The 18,995-nt window shown below is 47.9% G+C and overlaps 1 protein-coding gene across 4 annotated transcripts; it reads right to left on the reverse strand.

The window, feature by feature from the left end:
• Positions 1-7,296: 7,296 nt before the first annotated feature.
• Positions 7,297-13,161, reverse strand: CATIP (ciliogenesis associated TTC17 interacting protein). Of its 4 annotated transcripts, XM_049614902.1 has the most exons (10): positions 13,076-13,161; positions 12,828-12,920; positions 12,279-12,479; positions 11,919-11,974; positions 10,945-11,031; positions 10,589-10,756; positions 9,163-9,287; positions 8,327-8,403; positions 7,924-8,012; positions 7,297-7,741 (listed from the first exon to the last, which is right to left on the reverse strand). In XM_049614902.1, exons 1-10 carry the CDS (start codon positions 13,098-13,100, stop codon positions 7,511-7,513), a joined length of 1,152 nt encoding a protein of 383 aa, XP_049470859.1. In that variant the 5' UTR covers positions 13,101-13,161; the 3' UTR covers positions 7,297-7,510. The 4 variants fall into 4 exon arrangements, with proteins under 4 accessions (XP_049470859.1, XP_049470858.1, XP_049470860.1 ...); XM_049614901.1 differs by lacking the exon at positions 13,076-13,161 and having other exon boundaries at positions 12,828-13,069; XM_049614903.1 differs by lacking the exons at positions 12,279-12,479; positions 13,076-13,161 and having other exon boundaries at positions 12,828-13,069.
• Positions 13,162-18,995: the final 5,834 nt, after the last annotated feature.

Here is an 18,995-nt window from a genome sequence, read left to right on the forward strand (position 1 = left end):
CATGGAGCTTGCTTAGGATTCTCTCTCTCCCTCTCTCTCTCTCTGCCCCTCTACCTCTCTCTCTCTCTCTCTCTCTCTCAAAAATAAATAAACTTAAAAAAAAACTAAAGATATAACTGTCATATGATCTAGAAATTGCACTCCTGGATGTTTTTCCCCAGAGAAATGATTTATGTTCACACTTAAATCTGCACACAAATTTTTATAGCAGCTTTATTTTATAATAGCCCAAACTGGAAGTAACCCACATTGTTCTTCAACAGGTGAATGGTTGACCAAACTATGGTATATCTATAGGATAGAATATACCCTTGGGCATTTTTCCCAGAAAAACTAAAACTTATGTTCATACAAAAACTGGCATATGAATTGTAGCTTTATTTGTAACAGTCAGAAACTAGAATTAGCCCAGATGTCCTTCAACAGGAGAATAGTTAAACTAACTTCAGGACAAACTGTGGATTACAATTTAACAATAAAAGAAACAAACTATTGATACAATTACTTGGATGGATTTCCAGGAAATCAAATCAGTGAAAGAGGTCTATCTCAAAAGGTTACATACTGTATTGTTCCATTTATAAACCAGTTTTGCAATAAGAGTTTTGGAAGTGAATGTCAGATTAGGGGCCGCCAGTGGGTGTGGTGGAGGGTAGAGAGGGAAGTGGATGTGATTATGGAAGGGTAATTTGAAGGATACTTTCCATGGTGGGACTGTTCAAGTATCGTGACCTTGGTGGTGGTTATACAAACCCACACACGTATAAAATTGTATAGAACTTAACCACACACACACACACACACACGCGCGCGCAAATGAGTAAAAATGAGTAAAAACAAAACAGGAAATCTGACAAAGATCAGTGGATTGTGTCAATGTCAATATCCTGGTTGTATTGAAAACCCAGGTTTAAACAGATATTTGGCAAACGTTCATAGCAACATTTTCCACAATAGTCAAAAGGCAGCAATAACCCAAATGCCCATCAACAGATGAATAAACAAAATGTGACATATCCACACAATGGAATATTATTCAGCCTTAAAAAGGAATGAAATTCTGGTACAAGCTATAATATGGATGAGGCTTGAAAACATCATGCTAAGTGAAGTAAGTCAGACCCAAAAGGACAAATATTGTAGGATTCCACTTATATGAGTTACTCAGAATAGACACATTTATAGAAACAAAAAGTAGAATGATAATTTCCAGGAGCTAGGGGAAGGGGAAAAGGGAAGTTATTATCGTTCATTGGGTACAGAGTTTTGTCCATGGTGATTAAATGTTCCGGAAATGGATGGTGGTGATGGTTACACAACAGTGTGAATATACTTAAAGTCACTGAATTGTACACCTATAAATGGTTAAAAGGGTAAATTTTATGTCTATTTTGGTACCCCCCCCCCCAAAAAAAAAGTGGGAAGAAATTCCTGGTTGTAACATTGTGTAAGAATTTTTGCAAGCTGTTACCACTGGGGGAAAGTGGGTAGAGTATCCATAAGATCTCTCTGAATTATTTCTTACAGCTACATGTGAATATGCAATGATCTAAGTTTTTAAAATAGAGGAAAAGGATGGGGCTTAGTGAATGAATATTATACTTCAATAAAATGGATTAAAAAAAAAAAAACAAAAAAACCACCAGAGCCTCTGGAATCAAATGGCCTGCGTTTGCATTACTTACTAGCTCTGTGACTTAGGCAAGTTTCTTAGGCCCTCAGTTTCCTCGCCTGGAGAGGGGGGATAATAAAAGTACTTACCCTTTAGAGTTTTTGTGAAGCCCAAGAAATGCACTGAGGACTCTAGTTAGTTGCTTTTGTAAATTGGGTTCCAACATGGCATTGGTTACTCTCAGTTCTTTGGAACTCCAAATGCTTCTTTTGGAGCATTTGCTACAAATATTGCTACAAATATTGCTGCCTGTGATGGTTTGATTCTCAGTCTTGCCCACCAAAGCCTTTGGATGCAGTGGGATTCAACCATGGGACATTTGTGATGATTGAATAACAGAGGACAATTCCATGCACTATATCATAAAACAAAATGAGAAAACCATCAAACGGAACAAGAACAGGTTTTATCATGAATGCCGGTGTTGGGGGAACAGCAGATTTAACCAAAGGAAAGGAGGCACATGACAGAGATTCGGAAGGCCATAGCTACACCTTCCAAAGACATTTCCAGCCCTGGGGTTATATTCTATCATCAAATGTTAAAATGTAAGACTTTCCTTTTTTTTTTTTTTTTTTTTTAAATTTTTTAAATGTTTGTTTATTTTTGAGGGGTGGGGGAAGGGGCAGAGAGAGGGAGACACAGAATCCCAAGCAGGCTCCAGGCTCCAAGCTGTCAGCACAGAGCCCGACGTGGGGCCTGAACCCACGAACCAGGAGATCGTGACCTGAGCCAAAAGACCTTAGTTTAAGACCTGAGCTTAACCGACTGAACCACCCAGGCGCCCCAAGACTTTTCTTATAGGGCTCCATCTATCTGTAGCATGGTCTTAGTTTATCCGCTCCCTACGGCTTCTGGTAGGAGGAAAGAAAACACAGAAACAGGCAGGCATGCAGGCATTTGCTTAACCCACTTCGAGGGTCTCTCAGTTTCCTGGACAGCAGTGTTTTTGCTGGGTTCCCAGACCCTTCACCGTCTCATCCTGAACCCCCTGCAGAGGCTCAAACATTCAGTGCTCCCTCCCTCTCACCTCCAGGACGCTGCCTGTCCTCAAACATCCTCCACACCCTTTGCCTGGCAAACAGCCTTTTGTCTTCCAGGACTCAACTCTGGTGTGACCTCTTTCAGGAAGCCTTCTTTGATTTCTCCAGGACCAGGCTGTGTGCTCCCTCAGCACAATGCCTTTCCCACATACTCAGGCAACTCAGCAGTGAGGCTGCTGTCAGGGATAGTGCGGGAGGGAATGCGCAGCTTCTGGATGCCTGGGAAAGGAGAGAGACAGTGTATGGTTCAAGCCTATTCGGGGAGTTTCTAAAGCGAGAAGGTGCCTCTTCTCTGTTCTGGGATCTGTTTCCAGAGCCACATCTGATCTGTTTATCAGAGTGAATTTATACATGGACTCGAGCCAACCCCCTGGGTCCAAATCGTGGCTCTTCCACTGGCCAGCTGCATGATCTTGGCTTTAACCTTTCCCTCTTCTGTAAAATGGGTACAATAATAGAACCTACCTCACAGGGGTGTTGTGAGAATCACATGAATTACCGTGTGGAGAGGGATTAGAATACAAAGCGCTATATAGTACTTGTTCTTACTATTATCACTATTCATTTCCCTCTGCCTCCCTGGGCTCCCTTTACCAGGTCAGGTGCACATGAAACGTTCCCCTGCTGCACGTATACATTTCCTTCTTAGCACCTTCTATGGTCCGCACTCACATGTTCATCTATGGGATCCTGACTGATTTCTCTTCTAGGCTGCGTGTCATGCGGGTAGGGCCTGGCCCTAATCCTCCCATAGCGTCCCCAGATCCTAGTCAAGGGCTTGTTGCTTCAGAAGTGCTCAATGTTTGTTTCTTCTTTGTTCAGAGACACATATGTCCTGGTATTATGGAGCAAGAGAAAGGGGTCATAGAAGTTCAGGGGACAAATGATAAGATCTAAAAGCAGACCCGTTTTGAAATGGATGTCACAGAGCAGGCAGGGGAGAGGTGGGCTTCTTTGTAAGTTGCTTGATACAAGGGAGCTCAGCAGAGGAAGGATCTCTGTGGGTCAGATGTCGCTGACCCTCCCCCTCCCCTGCTGCGGCAGAGCATCAAGGACCGGAGGGGACTCTGAAGATCTCTGTGGGAATGTTCTGGGTGCACTGAGCGACCTTAGTTTCAGTTCTCCACAGATGAAGTGAACTTGCCAGGGCCTGGGGTGTGGGGGGGGCCTTGTCGACCCAGCCGTGCCTATGTCACCATGACTGAGCACTCTGGAACCCCAGCCTCTCCTGCCATATTGTGTTCCAGCCGTCCTGGCCTTCTGACTGCAGCATGCTGTGCTCAAGGGCCCTTGCATTTGCTGTTCTGTCTGCCCACGATGCTTTTCCCACAACTCTTCACGGGTCTGATCCCTTGTCATTCCTTCAGGTTCCAGCTCAAGTGAGACGTCAGGAAGGCCCTCCCTGAAGTCTCAGCCCTCATTCCTCCAACCTTAAGTCACTTTCTACCCACGACTTGGCTTGATTATTATTTTTAAAAATATGCTCTTTTTAAAACATTGATTCACTTATTTTGATGGGGCAGGGAGGAGCAGAGAGGGAGAGAGAGAATCCCAAGCGGGCTCTGCACTGTCAGCGTGGAGCTGGACGTGGGGCTCAATCTCACGAACTGTGAGATTATGACCAGAGCAGAAATCAAGAGTTGGACGCTCAACTGACTGAGCGACCCAGGTGCCCCTACTTTTTTTTCATAAATGTCCGGAATTGCACATATGAAATTACTTTCTTGTGTTTGTTACCTATCTCCCCATGCAACCTGTAAGCATCATGAGGGCAGTGACTTTGTCTTGTCGTTGCTGATTTCCCACTGCCCAGAACAATCCTGGCACGTGGAAGGGACCCAATATTTGTTGAGCTTAGTACCTGGTTGAATGAAGAGATGTTACCCTCCAGAGCTGTTGCTGTCCAATATGGTAGCCATGAGCCACACGTGGCTAAATTGAAATTAAAATTAAAGTAGGGGCGCCTGGCCGGCTCAGTCAGTAGAGCGTGCAACTCTTAATCTCAGGGGCGTGAGTTCAAGCCCCATGTTGGGGCATGGAGCCTACCGAAAATAAAAAATAATAGTAACAGGGGCGCCTGGGTGGCTCAGTCGGTTGAGCGTCCGACTTCAGCTCAGGTCACGATCTCACGTTCCGTGAGTTCGAGCCCCGCGTCGGGCTCTGGGCTGATGGCTCAGAGCCTGGAGCCTGCTTCCAGTTCTGTGTCTCCCTCTCTCTCTGCCCCTCCCCTGTTCATGCTCTGTCTCTCTCTGTCTCAAAAATAAATAAACGTTAAAAAAAAAATTAAAAAAAAAAATAATAGTAACAAACTTAAGGTAAAACTCCAGTTCCTCAGTCATATTAGTCACATTTCTAGTACTCCATGGCCACATATGCCTAGTGGCTACCACAACAGACATTGCAGATACAGAACATTTCCATCAGTGCGGAAAGTTCTGTCACACAATGCTGCTCTAGACCATAAACACGCATTACACTTTTCTACTTTAACTCTTCACTCATGTCTTTTTCTCTGCCTGGAATGCTTTATCTGATCCTTAATAAAAACCCTACACATGTAGAATTTGGGAATGTTAAAACAAATAATCAAACCAACCAACCTTAAGATCAATTCAACAAGCACAGCGCATGTATCCTTCAGGACTGTTGATTCATGCAAAGATTTAACTACAGAGATGTTCAGTGCAACACTGTTTGTAGTAGCCCCTCCCAAACCCTGAAAACAAAACTCAAAAGCAGGCTGTGGGGGGGCCCGGGGGCAGGGGGAGGTTGGTCAAATTATGGTAGAGGCATCAAAAATAGATGACCATGCTAGGGCACCTGGGTGGCTCAGTCATTTAAGTGACCGACTTCGGTTCAGGTCATGATCTCAGGGCTCATGAGTTTGAGCCCCTCATCTGGTTCTTTGCAGACAGCTCAGAGCCTGGAACCTGCTTTGGATTCTGTGTCTTCCTCTCTCTGCCCTTCCCCTGCTCACACCCTGTCTCTCTCCCCTTCAAAAATTTTAAACATTAAAAAAATAGATGACTGTGTAATGCCATGGAACTCTTTTCAAAATATAAAGCCACTTATAATGCAGGAAAAAAGTTACAAAACACAAGGAGGTTAGGGTCAGAAGTTTCCAGCTTTACCTGTAATGTTTTAAACTTCTAAAAAATATTTACACATGGAACTCTTTTCAAAATATAAAGCCACTTATAATGCAGGAAAAAAGTTACAAAACACAAGGAGGTTGGGGTCAGAAGTTTCCAGCTTTATCTGTAATGTTTTAAACTTGTAAAAAATATAATTAAGAATGTAATTATCAGTCAATGGGCACTTATTGCTGTATGATTTCATTTTTGTTAAAAAAAAAAAAAAGTCCCATGAAGTTGTAAAGACCAGATCAAACATTCTATATAAGTGCTTGACATGGGGGCTCCTGGCTGGCTCAGTCAGAAGAGCATGAGATTTCGATCTTGGGGTTGTGAGTTCGAGCCCCACGTTGGGTATAGAGATCACTTTAAAAAAAAAAAAAAAGTGCTTGATGTGATGCTAATTAACCCTGTATTGCAACTATACTGCAATAAAAAAAAAAAATCGTGTTAAATCAGTAACCAAACAAAAAGCTGCTTGTCAGAGTAAATGGTGAACAAACGCTGGCCACTTTTATGCATAGAAAAATGAGTAAAGAGGGTATTTGCCAGAATGTTAAGAGTGACTGCCTCTAGGTTGAGAAACTGGGGTGAATTCATTTTCTTCTATTGGTTTGTCATGCTTTTCCCAGTTTTCTCTAGTGAACATGTATTTCTTTTGAAATAAGGGATGGGGGCAATAAAAGATATTTTTAGAAATTCTTCGAGGCTCAACTCGTGATTGTTCTCCACGAAGCCTCGCTTCCCTGAGTCCTGGGTCACGGCCATCCTCACCATAGTACAGAGCTTCTCCGGCCTCCCTCGTCTGGAAGAGGCAGGCCCACGAGTGAATAGATGGACAGATGGAGCCTGCACCCCCATTGCCAGCTGCCCGTGAGAAGCTTGCCTAACATTTGCTAAGGAGCCGCGCCCAGCCCTGGGCAGGAACGAGCCATTGGCCAGACCGACATTGCGCCAGGGGCCTAAAGGAGTCCATGATCGCCGACCTATCCTTTTTCTCAGAGAGTCGGGGACGGGGGACCCTGCACACAGTTTGGGGGTTCCTGTGTGTCAGCGGAAAAAGAGGCGGAGTGCGAGAGCCGACGGCCAGTGGGTTTTGGGAGGCTTCAGAGGTGATGAGCGAGGCCAGTGGTGATCCAGGTTAACCGCCCCCCCCCCTCCCCCCGGCTGCATTTTTCTTGGTTGGGGGGGGGGTGGGGAGGAGGGCAGTTTGGTTTATGCTTAGTGACTTCCAGAAAGATTCTGAGGGCCAGGAAGCCCCGCCCCTTTATCGCCACTAAGCTAGTGACTAAGGGTGTGGGTTTTGGCTCCCGACGTCCAGGTTTGAATCCTGCTTCCTACGTACTACCTCTAGGAGTTACTTAACCTTTCTGCGCCTTTATTTGCTTCTCTGTAAAACAGGGATATTGATCATAGCCTCTCGGAAAAAGACTGAAATTCGCGGACAAACTTTGTGAACAGTTCCTGTTTTTAGCCAAAACACAATAGTCTGGCCAGGGAAGGTTCCGGCGCTCACAGCGGAACCGCGGAGGCGCCCCGTTTATTTCCCCCCAAAACCGCAGTTCAAAAGGCGCGCTTCCGGAGTGAGTCCCTCTGGATCCCCTCCGGGGACAGGGATGCTCCGCTCCCTGCGCATCCCCGCACGCGGCGCCGGGCCAGCCCTAGTCGGTGGGGCGCTCCGGGTCCAGCGAGCGGAAGGGGCTGGGCCGGTTGGAGGAGCGCAAGGCCGGGGTCGGCGGGTTGCGCTTCGCGAACGGCCCGAAGTACTCGGCGGCGAAGGTGACCACGTCGGCCGGCCGGCGCAGAAGCAGGAAGAGCAGGAAGTCCGAGATGAGCGCCTGGGCCTCGGGGTGCTGCCGCAGGTAGCTGTGGTGGCTGACACGCAGCTCCTCCTGGCGGGGGGCCGAGCGTGAGCGCGACCCGCGGACCCCGCGCCCCAGGAGCGCACCCCTCCCTTCGCTCCCTCGGGGTGTGCGTTTCCAGCCGGCACCGAGGGACATCAGTAATGGCGGGGTTTATGCTGGGTGAGGGGAGAGAGGAACAGGGACCCCAGGCTGACCGCAGCCTCTCTCACCTTCCGGCCCAGGAATCTCGAGTAGAGCTCCATATCCTCCTCCCACACCAGGGGCTTCTTCTCAAACACCGGGGCAGGCTCGATCTCATCTGGGTGGGGAGGGAGGAAGGCTGCACACCCCCAGCCCCGGAACCTTCCCCACATACAGAGGGATGCCCAAGGACACCCAAATGGCAGGCTCGGGGAAAAGCCCAGGGTTCTGCTCACCTGGCCAGAGTTGCCAGAAGGGGTTCCCTGCAAAATGATCCTCCCCTAATTGCCTTGGGGTCAGGGGCTAGAGGGCAAAACTTCTCCATCTGATTTCAGGTTCTGATCCCACACTCAGTCCAGCCCCTGCACCCTGGAAGGCCCCAGGTGTTCCCACCTCTCCTTCACTCTTCCACCGGCCAGAGGCTTCACTCACCCTTGTCCCTCAAAATAGGCATCTTGGTGATCATGCAGCACCCGGGGGAACCCACCTGGATCCTCTTGGCCAGGTGCCTGGGGTACAACACAGACATGAGTGGGGGGCTTCCCAGACCAGCGCACTCCCTTGAGAGCCGTCCTGGGGGTCTCCCTTCACTGCTCCCCAACACCCTGCTTGAGTTCCAGGGTTGTGTTCATTTCTAGATCCCCAGATGATGGCCCTGCTTTTCCTGTTCATGCCCTTTTTGCCGCGTGCTGGTCTGCTAGGTCTGGCATGAGACCTTTAGCACTAAAAATGATGAGCCTCTGGGCTATGTGATGCTCAAAATAAAAACAACACCCTAAGTTATCAAATAAGGAAAGCCAGCAATGTTCTGATTACTTTTTTTCCAGTGTAACAAATGATGATATCAATACCTCTTTGGAAATTTCAAGAAACAAATTCTTTCCTCCCTCCCCACCAATTTTCTTCTGATTTGGTGCCTGGGCCGTGCTGGTGCCAGCTTGGCAGTGAGGGCGCCAGGATGCTTTCCCCAGCACTTTGATTCTATCCTATCGGGTATCAAGTTGTTCAAACCTTGGTGTTCTTCAGTATCACACCCACCACCCGTGGCAGCTGCTTTAGCTACTATGCCTTAGGCCTTGTGGGGTCAGCAGTGACCTCCTCAGCTGCTCAGAGCTCTTTGGTGAGGGTTCGGGAGGCACGGCAGGCATCAGGAGAATGAGTAAATATGTGAAGGGAGAGTGAATGGTGGGGATAAAGCCGGCCCCCAAGATGGAGCACCCATGCTTGTGCTCAGCACTGCCCCCTTGGCCCCACTGTCAGTAGCTCACCCATCAGAGAGCAGGTAGAACTGGCAGGAACCAGGGATGCCTTCATCGGAGTGGACAGTCTGCTCCACGATGAACACATCCACCTCCTGGTGGCCCACCTGGATCGTCTGGATGCCCAGGGCTTGCTGGCAGCAGCCAAGATGGAGGGAAGTGAGGTGGATACCCAACAGGGTCTCCCCACATCTCACCCTGGCCCTCTTCACTTTGCCACTTCATTTCTTGTCAGTGATTAGCAACCCTTGACTGTCCAGACCCTCAGGCACCACAGGATTTGAGATGCACCCCTAAGTTAAGTGGGGACCCCCTCTTAGGGATCCAGTTCCATGCTGCTTGTGCCCCAACCCTACCTGTACCATCTGGATGACCAAGGGCTTCTAGTTGGCAGAGTCAGTTACAGGGATGAGGCTCAACCGATTAGGTGGGAGCATGTGGGGCGGGGAGTAAGGGACGCTGGGCAATTTGAGGGAGGGGCCGGTGATGCTCTGAGGAGGGGGCTAGATTGAGGTCTGTGGCCGCCTTGGGCCCATGCTGCAGGCAGACTGCCCTGTTGTAGCTAAAACTTAAACCCCTGTACTGGCTGCGGCCATGGAGAGAAAGTGCTAGCATAAAACGTGTGTTTCAAAGAAGATGGGGGGACGTGAGGTGTGCCTGTTTGTGCCAGACACACTGCTGTTTGTTGTTTGTGATAGAAAAGACTAGAATGTCCTTTACCAAGCTGGTCAAATCAGCCTCCAAAATGTGTGTTTATGTTTTTATTTTTAAAAACTGTTTATTTACTTATTTTGATTGAGAGAGAGAGAGAGAGAGAGAGAGAATCTCAAGCAGGCTCTGCACTGTCAGGGCAGAGCCCCACTCGAGGTCTCCATCCCACGAACCATGAGATCATGACCTGAGCTGAAATCAAGAGCCGGACACTTAACCGACGGAGTCACCCAGGCGGCCCCCAAAATGTGTGTTGAGAGGCACAGCTTTAAAATCTCCCATTGCAGGAAGTCCTAGGTGTGTTGATTAGTTTCAGCCACAATAAAAGAGAAAAAACGCCCTTCCCGTCTGAGACACAATAAAAGAGCATTTAAGTGCAGTTGGAAATGGTGTATTTCCTGATATTTAAAAAATGCGTCTCTAAAAGCAGCCCTCCACTATATTTACTTTTCCTGGACGGACCGTGGGGCAAAAAGCATTGCTTCTCTCAACTGCGCACAGCTTCGGTGCCTCTCATTCACTCCACTGTGTCAAACGTGATCTTCTAACGAAGGCTGTCTTGTTGGGGCTCTGCCCCGGAAGTCCCACCCCCGTGGCCCCAGCCCACTCCTTCTTTCACCCCCAAGCTGGCTTTTCTCCCATCTCAGCGATCTCTGTGCCCCTTCTGGTTTCCCCCAGGCCAAGGCCCCCCCCCCCCCCTCCCCCCCGCAGGGAGACCCCTTACATAAGTGGAATAGCAGAGTTTGCCCTCTGTGTCCAAGGCCAGGAAACGGGCATTGCTGGGCACCAGCTGACGCCAAGCCATCACCCTCAGCAACAGCAAGTTGGCAGCCTCAGAGACGAAGCCCACAGTTGAGCTCCAGGGGAAAAAAGTCACTTCGGTCTTCACTTCCTGTTCAGGAAAAATCCGGGTCAGGGATCCTGATCTGGGAAGGGGTGAGGAGGACGGGAAAGCCAGTTATTGGGCATATGGTCCTTGTTGAGTCCCCATGCCAGGCTTCTGGTCTGACACAATCTGGCCCCTTCTCTCGGCTTCCAAGAGGACGTGGGGTACGGCTCCCACCTGTCTCTCACCCTTACCTCACCCTCCTTGACACTTCTGGTCATGACCAGCTGGTCATCCTGCCTCACCAGACTCATCTTCCTCTCCGTGGGGAGGATGTGCAACTAAGGGCCAGAGCACAGAGAGGGGAATCAGGAGCTCACCTGACTGTACACGAACAGGACGCCCCCCAGAAGCCACCTGGCCCGTTCTCCTTTATAAACAAGAAAACTGAGGGAAATTTGGATAGAAAATCTTCCATATGTAGTAAAGTTCAAGAGCAGAAGGCAGGAGTGCCTGGGTGGCTCAGTCAGTTAAGCATCTGACTTTGGCTCAGATCACGATCTTGTGGTTGGTGAGTCTGAGCCCCGAGTCGGGCTCTGTGCTGACAGCTCAGAGCCTGGAGCCTGCTTCAGATTCTGTGTCTCCCCCTCTCTCTGACCCTCCCCCATTTGTGTTTTCTCTCTCTCAAGGATAAATAAATAAACATTTTTAAAAACTTTAACAAAAAAGAACAGAAGGCATGTTATGGTGTAATACGAAGTTCAAAAGCATATGCACTTTAGAATATGGGTTTTAAAAGATGGGAATGGTTTCTGTGGGAAGGTTGTTAGGCATGAGTGGTTTCCAACGTGTAAAATGGTTCATGTTCCAGAAGTCAGTGAGGTGGCCGGGGCAGGGTGTGGGAGGCACAGAGCAGGAGAATTTGGAGGCGAGGAAGTGACAGGCCCTTGGGAAAGGCCAGGCTCTGGGAAAGGCCAGCCCGCGTGGCCCCCCGGAAGATGCTGGGCTTCCAAGGTTTTGTATTAGGAGAAGTTCATGAGAAGCCACCTGCTGCCCCCGATAGATTGGCTTCCAGGTTGTGTGTGGTGGGGATTGCAGGGTAACTCGGGGACAGTTGGGGTAACATTCCACTGAGCCCCCCCCACACTTCTTCCCTCCCTCTCTCCCAGGGAGAGACACCTATTCTGACACCTGGTTTGGAACCAAAGCTGGGGGCCCCAGGAGGTACCTTGATAAACTCCTGGGTATGTTGTTCCATGATATGCAGGTCCCACGAAAGATAGCCTGGGGTAAGAGGAGAACGTCGCCATCACCGGGGACAGGACTGGAGATTGCAGGGAGGCAGGGTGGTGGCCCAGGCTGGAGGACTCAGGTGCAGTGTGACCGTGGGGAAAAACTAGGTGGTGCTCTTGTCTTAAGTCTGTGGCTGTGATGAACCTCCCCGTCACCCCCACCTCCCATACCCCTCTTTGCCTCATTCTGCTCCCAAGGTGAAGTGGAGGGTTGGTCCTGAGCAAAGGTCCTAGGCATGGGGGGAGGGGTGGGAGGAAGGATGGAGGTGAAGCCAGTCAGGCAGCAAGAGCTCTACCCAGGAGGGAGATTCCGCAGAGCATTTTGTCCACGAAGCCCTGGCTAAAGGCATGCACGAGGAGGCAGTGCGACATAACACCAAATTCGTCCTTGTAGTTCCCTCTCTGCACTTCGATGGTCAGCTCTCCCTGAGGCTCCCCCGTGTCTGAGACCATGGCCAGGGTCTCGGAGAACAGCAGCATCTGCAGCTCCTCCTGCTCTGGGGGTGAGGGTCCCATGGGGGCAGATAAAGCCCCAGCCCCCCCCCCCCACCCCGGCCCCGACTCTCTGACCCTCCAGCCACCCTCTCCGCATCCCACGTGTCTCAGGCAGCTCCTGCCTCGCTCCCTTGGCCTCTGCGACAGCCAGCAGATAAAGACCCCTCCCCACCCCCAGTCCCCATGTCCTTGGAGTCCTTCCTTGATGGTTATTGACAAATAGGTCCCCCCCCCCCCCGTTGCTTTCTGAGTCTCAGGCCAATCAAGGCTGAGAGAGCCGGGGGCCAGGGCTGTGTCTTCTCTCTTCCTGCCGCCCCCCCACCCCCGCCCCCTGCACTGTCCAGGCTCACGGAGGTTGTTGAGGAAGTGGATGGCTTCGGCATTGGCCTCTAGGGTTGGCAGACTCTCCTGGGTTGAGGGCTGGTGGTCCTTGGCTCTGGGGCCTAGGGACAGAGGAAAGGCTGAGATGGCATTCTTGGGGAGAAGGACAGGCATGGGACAGGGGTCCTCAAAGCAGAATCCTCCAAGGCCACCCCAAGGAGGATTGTGAGGGAGAAGATGCCCCTTCAGTTTCTAGTCCTGCCAGCCCTCTTCCCACCTGTGGATTGATGTTTGGAGGACATCCTGCTTTCTGCTACCCGATCTGTGTTCAGCTGTCTCCATGGCAACCGGAAGCCAGCTATCGCCTCTTAAAGGGCCACTAACACACCTCACTAAACCACCAGACCTTGAAAGCAGTGGTAGGAACTGTGGTCTGGGGCTCAGGCCATGTCTGAAGTATTGTCCTGCAGAGGGAGCATTTGACACGGCAGGGGGATGACAGGGGTCACTAGAATGACCTTAGGGAGCCCTGGCTGGCTCAGTCAGAAGAGCATGCAAACCTTGATCTCCGGGTCGTGAGTTTGAGCCCCCCTTTTGATGTGGAGAGTACTTAAAAAAAAAAAAAAAAAAAAAGGAATCTAAAAAAAGAAAAAAAGAATGACCTTAGAAGTTGTGGCCCTGAGTCAGACATGGCCTCACGTGCATAGAACCCAGTCAGATGCCACGTGAATAGTGCTACATGTAAGAGTGATGGCGATAACGACAGTGACCACAAACCCTTAAACCATGCTCACGGCAGGCCAGATACTGTTCTGGAGGCTGCACATACGTGATCTCATTTAATACTCAGACTAACCCTGTGGGTAGATGCTTTCCCCCCTGCACTGTATGGCTAAGAAAACTGAGGCCCCGAGAAGTTAAATGTCTTCCAGGTTGACCCAGTCAATACAGTTGACCCTTGAGCAGCACGGGTTTGAACTGCCACTTATATGTGGATATTTTTCAAGAAGTATAGTACAGTACTGTAAATGTATTTTCTCTTCCTTATGATTTCTTAATAACATTTTCTCTAGCTTACTTTGTTGGAAGAGTACTGTATTTAATACATATAACATACAAAATATGTGTTAATCAACCGTTTGCATTATCTGTAAGGCTTCGGGTCGATAGTAGGCTGTTAGTAATTTTACCCGGATTTTCTTTTTTTCTTTAAACAAAATGTTAAGGCTTTTTCCCTCCCCTTTTAGCTTTATTAGTTTATTTCGAGAGAGTGAGAGAGAGCATGAGTGGGGAGGAGGAGCAGAGAGAGAGGTAGAGAGAGAGACTCCCAAGCAGGCTTCGCATGGTCAGTGCAGAGCCTGACTTGGGGCTCAAACTCATGAAACTGTGAGATCATGACCTAAGCTGGATTCAAGAGTCAGATGTTTACCCAACTGAGTCACCCAGGTGCCCCGAGAGAGAAAGAAATTAAAAAAAATTTTTTTTAAGTTTATTTATTTATTTTGAGAACGAGGGTACCAGTGGGGGAGGGGCTGAGAGGAGACAGAATCCCAAGCAGGCTCGGCACCCTCAGCACAGAACCCAGTGCGGGGCTCCAACCCACGCACTGCGAAATCATTACCTGAACCAAGATCAAGAGTTGGATGCTTAACCGACTGCTCCACCCAGGCACCCCGAGAGAGAGAGAGAGATAGAGATAGAGAGAGAGAGAGAGAGAGAGAGAGAATCTTAAACAGACTCCACACCCAGTGAGGAGCCCAACGTGGGGCTCGATTCCATGCCCCTAGGATCATGAGCCAAAATCAATAGGTGCTCAACCGACTGATTCACCCAGGTGCCCCTTATGCAATGTTAAATTTTATTTACTTTTTTTAAGTTTATTTATTTATTTTTATCTTAAAATATTTAATTTTTATTTTTTTAAAAAATTTTTTTTCAACGTTTTTTATTTATTTTTGAGACAGAGAAAGACAGCATGAACGGGGGAGGGGCAGAGAGAGAGGGAGACACAGAATCTGAAACAGGCTCCAGGCTCCGAGCCATCAGCCCAGAGCCTGACGCAGGGCTAGAACTCACAGACCGCGAGATCGTGACCTGGCTGAAGTCGGACGCTTAACCGACTGCGCCACCAAGGCGCCCCTTAATTTTTATTTTTGAGAGAGAGAGAGAGAGAGACAGAGCACGAGTCGGGGAAGGGCAGAGAGAGAGAGGGAGACATAGAATCTGAAACAGGCTCCAGGCTCTGAGCTGTCAGCACAGAGCCCAACGTGGGGCTCGAACTCCAGAACAGTGAGATCATGACCTAGGCCGAAGTCAGACACTCTACTGACTGAGCCATCCAGGTGCCCCCATTTTTTTATTTTTAGAGAGAGTGCAAGAGTGGGGGAGAGGGGCAGAGGGAGAGAGGATCTTTTTTTAAAAATCTCTCTCTATTTTTGTTTAAAGTTTTTTTAATTTTTATTTTGAGAAAGAGAGCGAGAGAGAGAGCACGCGTGTGAGCAGGGGAGAGGCAGAGGGAGAGAGAATCCCAAGCAAGCTCTGCACTATCAGTGTAGAGCCTGATGTGGGGCTTGAACTCATGAACTGAACTGTGAGATCACAACCTCAGCTGAAGTCAGGCCCTTAATCCAACTGAGCCACCCCGGTGCCCTGACAATCTTAAACAGACTCCATGCTCAATGAGGAGCCTGATGTGGGGCTCGATCCCATGCCCCTGGGATCATGACCTGAGCCAAAATCAAGAGTCAGGTGCTCAACTGAGCCACCCAGGCACCCCTTAAGTTTATTTATTTATTTAAGTAATATCTACACCCAACATGGGGCTTGACCTCATGACCCTGAGATCAAGAGTCACATGCCCCACCAACTGAACCAGCCAGGAGCTACTACTGTACCAGACTTTCAACTGTGCAGGAAAAGGGGGGAGTGTCAGCCCCTCTAACCCCCACATTGTTCAAGGGTCAACTCTAATTGAAAGAGTCGGGGCTCAACTGGAGGCAGTCTGGCTCCAGGGTTAGAGAGAATTCAAAGAAAACTGAAACTGTAAACAGATGATACACCGAATTCAAATGAGAGGCCCTACAACATGGGTAGTGAGTAGTGACAAAGACGGTAATTGAGGTCTGATATGACTCAAACCCCAGCTGTGGTCTATCTGGTCCCGACCTTGGAAGTGTTAGAATCTGCATCATAGCAGCTCTAGGAGGTTCAGCCCGATAGAGTCACAAAAAAAAGAAAAATCTTGTTGAGAAACTTCAGTCACTTAAGAAGTTGTTCCCCCGACCCCCACCATAGCACTTGAGAAGGTAATCTTCAAATGTCTTCTCATAGATTATCTATTCCGTTCCACTTTGGGGAGATCTATCTATCATCTCTATTTATGAGAGAGAGAGAGGGCATGTATGAGGCTGTATGAGGACGGGAGAGGGGCAGAGAGAGAGAATCTTTTTTTTTTTTTTAATGTTTATTTATTAGAGAGAGAGAGAGAGACAGAGTGTGAGCAGGGGAGGGGCAGAGAGAGAGAAGGACACAGAATCCAAGGCAGGCTCCAGGCTCTGAACTGTTAGCATGGAGCCCCATGCGGGGCTCAAGCTCACCAACTGTGAGATCATGACCTGAGCCCAAGTCGGACGCTTAACCGACTGAGCCACCCAGGTGCCCTGGGAGAGAGAGAGAGAATCTTAAGCAAGCTCCATGCTCAGTGCAGAGCCTGATGTGGGGCTTGATCTCATGACCCTGGGATCATGACCTAAGCTGAAATCAAGAGTCTGATGCTTGACCAACCGAGTGACCCAGGCACCCCATCTTCAGGAAGATTCAGAATTATGTGTGGAACTGCTTAAGAAAATCGAACTCACAATATTAATTTTTGTGTGTGTTATATTGTGCATCTTTAGTATTTCAAGTTCTTTAAAAGAATTTGGCATGGAAGGGTGCTTAAAAGATGTCTTGAGATGCTGATTTAAATCAGGCAGTTGAATGGCAACTGGCTGGCTTGGTCGGTGGAGTGTGTGACTCTTGATCTTGGGGTTGTAGGTTTGAGTCCCACGTTGGGTGTAGAGATTTCTTAAAAACAAATAAACACAACATCTTAAAATAAATAAATAAATTGAGCCATTGAATAGTTGATTTAGACTGAACGTTGAAGGTAAATTCTTACTGGGATTGTAAGTACAACCAAAACATTTTTTAAAAAACCTGAAAATTTACTATGTTTCTGTCTTTACTTCTAATCAGACTGCAATTAAAGTACTTGGGGGCTCGTTTCTCTTTTTTTAAGAGCATGGAATTCTTTCTATTTTACTTTACCTTTTTCCAGCTTTATGAGATATAATCGACATATATGATCAATTGCTTTTAAAAAAGAAATGGAATATCTGGAATGAATAAATACAACATAAACTGCTTAAAGCAGTTTTAATTTTGAAAAGAGGACCGATTGTTTTAAAGTTTTTAAAATGTTTTTATTTATTTTTGAGAGAGTGAGAAAGCGTGCGTGAGCTGGGGAGGGGCAGAGAGAGAGGGAGACACAGAATCCGAAGCAGGCTCCAGGCTCTGAGCTGTCAGCACAGAGCCCGACATGGGACTCAAACTCATGAACTGCGAGATCATGACCTGAGCCTAAGTTGGATGCCCAACTGATTGAGCCACCCAGGCCTGAAAAGAGGACCAATTATTAATTAAAGCCCCCCTTAAAAGTTATTATTAACATTTACTGGATGTATAATTAAAATATGGCTGATAAGTTGAACTTAAAAGTTTTAAAAATGCTTATGTTTAAAATTTTGCAATTTAAGAAATTGAGTATCTTTTAAAATTTTATTTATTATTATTTTTTAAGTAAGCTCCATGCCCAATGTGGGGCTTGAACTCACGACCCTGAGGTCAAGAGTTGCATGCTTCTGGGTGCCTGGGTGGCTCAGTCAGTTAAGCAGCTCTCATTCTCTCTCTGTCCCTCAACAATAAATAAATAAACTTAAAAAAAAAAAAAAGAGTTGCCTGCTCTACCAACTGAACTAGCCAGGTGCCTCTAATTTTATTATTTTTTTTAATTTTATTTTGAGTGAATTCTGAATAAGCGTTTCTCTGCACATGGAGACTGCCAGGGCATTAAGAGAACACACAACTACTTTAGGAAGTAGTTTGTTAGTTCCTCAAAAAGTTAAATGTAGAGTTACCGTATGACTTAGCAATTACACTCCTAGGTCTATACCCGAGAGAACTGAAAACATCTGTCTACGCAAAAAACCTGTACCCCAGATGTTCATAGCATCGAGATTCATAACAGGCAAAAAGTGGAAACGAGTCAACTGTCTGTCAACTGACAGGTGGATAAACAAAACATGGTGCATATATACACAATGCAGTATTATTCAGCCATTAAAAGAGTCAAGTTGTGATGCGTGCTGCAACATGAGCCTTGAGGAAATGCCACGTGAGAGGAGCAAGTCACAAGAGACCACAAAGTGTCTGATCCTATTTATGTGAACCGTCCAGAAGAGGCAACTCTGTGGAGACACAAAGTAGATCGGTGGTTGCCGAGTGTGGGTGCGGGGAGGCACGGAGCGACATCAAACAGGCACACGGTTTCTTTGGGGGACGAATGAAAATGTTCTAAAATTAGATGGTGATGGTCACAAAACAGTGAACACAAAGCCGCTGAATTGTACTCTTTGAAAGGATGGATTTTGTGGTATGTAAATTATATCTCAATAAAGTTGTTGGTAAAAAATAGAAGATTTAAATAAAATCCAAAAAAAGGCGAACCCTATTGCTTTCATATGTAAATTACACAAAGTTTGATTATTAGGACAAAGAGAAAAAAAAGAAGCAGATTGTGGTCTCCAGGCTCTTGGAGGAGGGGTGCCCAGGCAGTTCCCCTCCTTACTGCACTTCACCTCCCTCAACTCCTGACCGGAGGAGAGATTTCCTCCCAGAGCCCTCTACCCTTTCTGGAGTTTTCCCCCTACCCCCTCGCCTCTCCTTGGTCAGGCCCCTCTAGCTGCCCAGGACTCCCGCCTGCCTGTCCGCAAAGGCTCCCACTCCTGGGAGCCCAGGTTCTCTCTCACCCACCCCCCCAAATCCCTCCCCACTGGTGCTGGCTGTTTCCTGCCAGCTGCTAGGAGAGAAAGAAATTTGACAAAGTGGTTCACAGAAGGATCAACATCCAGTTTGTTAATCTAATTTTTTGAGAGGGA

This window comes from Panthera uncia (assembly GCF_023721935.1).
Source record: "Panthera uncia isolate 11264 chromosome C1 unlocalized genomic scaffold, Puncia_PCG_1.0 HiC_scaffold_3, whole genome shotgun sequence".
Taxonomy (NCBI): Eukaryota; Metazoa; Chordata; class Mammalia; order Carnivora; family Felidae; genus Panthera; species Panthera uncia.

Coding starts and splice junctions, on each gene's coding strand:
- CATIP (XM_049614901.1), bottom strand. CDS start 12,972: ATGCCTGTCCTTCTCCCCAAGAATGCCATCTCAGCCTTTCCTCTGTCC. Junction 11,032..11,918: donor ATACCCAGGAGTTTATCAAG/GTACCTCCTGGG, acceptor TCTGGCCCTTAG/TTGCACATCCTCCCCACGGA. Junction 7,742..7,923: donor CGAGATTCCTGGGCCGGAAG/GTGAGAGAGGCT, acceptor GCCCCCCGCCAG/GAGGAGCTGCGTGTCAGCCA.